This window comes from Nycticebus coucang, chromosome 3 (assembly GCF_027406575.1).
Source record: "Nycticebus coucang isolate mNycCou1 chromosome 3, mNycCou1.pri, whole genome shotgun sequence".
Taxonomy (NCBI): Eukaryota; Metazoa; Chordata; class Mammalia; order Primates; family Lorisidae; genus Nycticebus; species Nycticebus coucang.
This window is the reverse complement of record NC_069782.1, coordinates 129,976-134,483: the sequence shown is the minus strand read 5'-3', so window position 1 is coordinate 134,483 and position 4,508 is coordinate 129,976. Positions and strand designations below refer to the sequence as shown.

Here is a 4,508-nt window from a genome sequence, read left to right as displayed (position 1 = left end):
GTGCGACTGGCAGGGTGGGATCCCCGAGCTCTGGGTCATGATTAGGAAAGGGCCTAGCCTTCACTCACGGAAGGAGTTAGGGTGGGAGCAGTGTATGTTGGGGGTTCTGTGCAGGGAACGAGTACAGCATGTGCCGTGTGGGGTGCTCTGTGAGCGGGAGCAGCGTGTGCAGTGTGTGCAGTGTGGGGTGTACAGGGAGCAGGTGCAGTGTGCAGTGTGAGGAGTGCAATGTGCAGTGAGGAGCACAGTGAGGGAGAGGTGTGTGTAGTGTGGTGAGTGAGCACGGTGTGTGCAGAGAAGGGAACACAGTGAGCAGGTGCAGTGTGTGCATTGAAGGGAGCGCAGTGAGCAGGAGAGGTGTGTGCAGTGTGAGGTGTGCAGTGAGCAGGAGCAGTGTGCAGTGTGGGGTGTGCAGTGAGCAGGAGAGGTGTGGGCAGTGTGAAGTGTGCAGGGAGCAGGAACAGTGTGCAGTGTGCAGAGCAGTGTGTGCAGTGAGCAGGAGAGGTGTGTGCAGTGTGGGGTGTGCAGCAGGTGGATGCAGTGTGGGGAGCACAGTGAGCTGGTAGTGTGTGGTGTGTGCAGGGAGGAGTGGGGGCAGTGTGTGCAGTGTGGGGTGTGTAGTGGGCAATGTGTACAGTGCCTGTTTGGTGGGACTATGTCCACCACTGGCCAGTGAGTACAACGTAAGCAGTGTGTACGGTGCTTGCAGCAAGCAGTAGGCATAGCAGACTATGTACTGTGTGCAGTGTGAACAATCCACAAGGCATGCACTTGGCATGTGTAATGTGTACAGTGGGCAGCATATGTGCTGTGAGCACTGAATGTTGTTCTGGGGGAGGAGTTTGAGGGAGGGTGAGTGCTGTGGGGTATGTGGTGTGAGCACCATACCTGTGTGCACCTTTGCCCCTCTCCCCCAGCTGTGAAGGCTTCTGAAGTCCAACTTGTCATTAAGTCCCTTCGTTTGCTCACTCATCATGATGTGAAGGTGTATTGAGTACTCTGCCACAGACTGAGCTAGTCCTGACGGGAAGGTCTTGCAGTTGGGTAGAGGTAGTGTTTAACTAAGTGTTTATCTAAGAATTATGGTAGTTGAGTTCAAAGTTAGTCTGGCCTCTGTGATGGCCTAGAGAAGTGGGGTCAGTTCTACTTGGAAAGGGTGTCTAGGAAGTGAGCCTCAGGTCTTGGGAGAGATGGGGTTTTTGAGGGAATCCTGAGCATTGCCAGCTGCAGTGCAGCTGGGCATGCTTCTCCCGCAATACCATGAGATGGGAGTGTGGTGAGTACACAGCAACTGTCAATTCTGCCTATCTATGGTGGGAATATGTACATCTGGGGTCTGGGTGGCTTCGGGCTGGAGGGCAGTGAGTGGGGTGCAGTGTGGTTGCAGGATGGGGTGTGTGTGCATACTCACTTGCTCATCCTGGTGGGTACCTTTTCTCCACCTTTTCTTTATTTGAGCAGTTTCGCTACAAGCGTCGAGTTTATGCCCAGAACCTCATTGATGATAAGCAGTTTGCAAAGCTTCACACAAAGGTAAAGAGATTATTCTGGGGAGGAGATTCCAGGAGTTACTTCCCCCCTCTGTGGCTACGACCTCCACCGAAGCTTGAGGCTGACGACAGGCCCTCTAGCTCAGTCTGCTTCCCTATTGCTGTCAGAGCACTGGGGAGGACTGGCACAGGCTTCAGGCCCTGTGGCTGGGGGCTTGCAGTCTGGTGATGGGTTCTAGTCAGATCAGACTCTTGCTAACCCCTCTGGTGAACCCCTGATGGAGTGTTCTCTGAGAAGCTAGGTAGAAGAGAGTGGACAAGCATCTGATGGTGCCCAACATTTAGTGATTACCTATGCTGGGCACTTGTAATTAGGTATCTCTTTAATTCTCTCTTGGGAAGGGACTGTTTTGCCCTATTTCGCTGATGGGGGAAACTGAGTGCCCGAGAAGTTAAGTCACATACTCATAGCTGTGAAGCCAGTAAAGCTGGAGCTGAACCTAGATCTGTCTTATTCCAAGCCCTGTGGCAGGCACACCTGTGAGGTGTTTTACTGCAGGGCAGTACCCATAGGTGGGCCTGACCTCAATTGCTCTTTAGGGTTACCTCACTGCCTCCTCTGCATGTTGGAGGTGTAGAGTAGGTGCCATAGCCCTTCCTCGTGGGCAGACTTCCTGAACTCCCACCCTAGGCTCCTTGGGCCAGTGGGCATCTATCTGGATAGATATTGGACACTTTGTTGATGGTCTCTGGAGCTTAGGATAGGGATCAGAGCACTGTCACTTCTGTGACTAATTATCCTGTCTGTGACCCCAGAGCCTTAGGCTTCTGTGCCAGAATTTTCTGCTGCCCCAAGGCAGGAGGTATTGGTGGCCATGGCTGTGTAGCTGAGCAGGGACCATGGTGAGGCCTCCTCTCCTTCCACTGGCCCTCATGTGACCTTGTCCCTTTGGGTTCCTCCCCCAAGGTTACTTCTCCTCCAACAAGGCATGAATGACCTTTCCTCTTCAGTGAGTCCTGTTTGTTTTCAGGATGAGTCTGAGTTTCTTAGAATAGCTCTAGGTTCCTGCCTACCAGGCTCCAGCCAGCCCTTCGCTCTCCCCACACCCTGGTTTTGGCTTTGAATAGGCCCCCTCTTTGGCTGTGAACACTTCTCTGCTTTCATTGCCCTGCCCACCTGCGGAGGTCTCCTCCCCTGGCAGTGGTCCTTGGATAACTCTGTCCTGTTTCTGGAAGGCTCCAAGCCATTAGCCATGGCACCCTGCCTCAAGTGTGAAGCATTAGTGGCTCTAGCCAGGGCTGGTGAGGCTTTCCTGGGTGGACAAATACACGATTGGGTATATGAATGAAAGGCAGTTAAAGTCATGCCACAGAGGCGCCCTTGGGGTGGGGAGGAGCCCCTGTGGGAAGGGAGTCTGCCATGGGGCGAGCTGGTGAAGAAGATGGGCCAGAGAAAGAGCAGCTGCTAGGACAGTGATGAGGACTCAGGGCTGCCCCGGGGCTCATTCCTGTCAGGTGGTCTTTGGGCTCTTGCAGGCTAAGCTATTTGGGCTGGAGAGGGGGAGAGTCAGTGCAGTGGCTAGGGCTGGAGTAGGGGAATTGCTTGGGGTGGGGGCACAGGTGGGCTGGAGTAGGGAAATTGCTTGAGGAGCTAGTTGGGCTCAGGCTGACAGTTGTGGTGGGTTTGGATTTTGGCATGCCAGGAAGGGCTTTGAGCCTCCCATGGGCCTGTTGGGTTGGAATCAGTTCTGAGGGTGCTGGTGATGATGTTGGGTGCCAGGCCAGACTGATGGAGGTAGGGCAGTGACACCCACAGGTGGCCTGAGTCTTGTGGACAAAGGTGTTCGTAATTACCTCCCACCTTGTGGGAGGAAAGCAGGTGGTGGCAGATGATGGTGACCATGGTGTTAGGCTGACCAGGATGGCCATTGTTCCAGGCAAATCTGAAGAAGTTCATGGACTATGTGCAGCTACATAGCACGGACAAGGTGGCCCGCCTGCTAGACAAGGGGCTGGACCCTAATTTCCATGACCCTGACTCTGGAGGTGAGGAGCAGAGCAGGGAGGGGCATGGCCTGTAAATGGCTGGGACCTAACCTTCATCTGTCCCCTAACCCAGAGTGCCCTCTGAGCCTCGCAGCCCAGCTAGACAATGCCACAGACCTGCTGAAGGTTTTGAGGAATGGTGGTGCCCACCTGGACTTCCGTACTCGAGATGGGCTGACTGCTGTGCACTGTGCCACACGACAGCGGAATGCAGCAGCGCTGACGGTCAGTGAGGGCAGGCTTGGCCTGGAGGGGCACATAGCTTCATGGGGGAGGAAGCTGGGCCTGGCTATTTGGATGCTGAGGCTATTTTCCCTCAGACCCTGCTGGACCTGGGGGCTTCACCTGACTACAAGGACAGCCGTGGCCTGACGCCTCTGTACCACAGCGCCCTGGGGGGTGGGGATGCCCTCTGCTGTGAGCTGCTTCTTCATGACCATGCTCAGCTGGGGACCACTGATGAGAATGGCTGGCAGGAGATCCACCAGGTGGGCAGTGAGGTGGGAGTCCCAGCCTCTTGTGTAGGGCTGGGGACCCAGGGCTGTGTTGTGGGTGGGCCCCTAGGCTCTGTCCAGGGGCTCTACAGCACACTCTTCTCCCCCAGGCCTGTCGTTTTGGGCACGTACAGCACCTGGAGCACCTGCTGTTCTATGGAGCTGATATGGGGGCTCAGAACGCCTCGGGGAACACGGCCCTGCACATCTGCGCCCTCTACAACCAGGTACACTTTTGTCCACTTGTGGTCCTTGTGCTGCCCAGGTTTGCACTGAGCACATAGGTATATGTCTGCCTGTGTGTGAGGCCTGTGCCTTCATACCTGTGTGCACCCTAGGTGTGCATGTGCTACTGAGCCCTGACCCCAGCCCCATGGCCTCTCAACAGGAGAGCTGTGCTCGTGTCCTGCTTTTCCGTGGAGCTAACAAAGATGTCCGCAATTACAACAGCCAGACGGCCTTCCAGGTACATAGGTGG

General features: G+C 55.3%; 1 protein-coding gene across 13 annotated transcripts in view; it reads left to right on the top strand.

Annotated features, from left to right (window-relative positions):
- Positions 1-4,508, top strand: part of SHANK3 (SH3 and multiple ankyrin repeat domains 3) — a 56,237-nt gene that overhangs the window by 2,542 nt on the left and 49,187 nt on the right. For all 13 annotated transcript variants that reach the window (XR_008378813.1, XR_008378812.1, XR_008378811.1 and 10 more), the window contains exons 4-9: positions 1,462-1,533; positions 3,428-3,536; positions 3,610-3,761; positions 3,857-4,024; positions 4,141-4,257; positions 4,419-4,496. Coding sequence is in view for 4 of the 13 variants with exons in the window: in XM_053584086.1 (XP_053440061.1) it covers positions 1,462-1,533; positions 3,428-3,536; positions 3,610-3,761; positions 3,857-4,024; positions 4,141-4,257; positions 4,419-4,496 (696 nt within the window). In the remaining 9 variants the exon portion in view is untranslated. The remainder of the gene's footprint in view (positions 1-1,461; positions 1,534-3,427; positions 3,537-3,609; positions 3,762-3,856; positions 4,025-4,140; positions 4,258-4,418; positions 4,497-4,508) is intronic.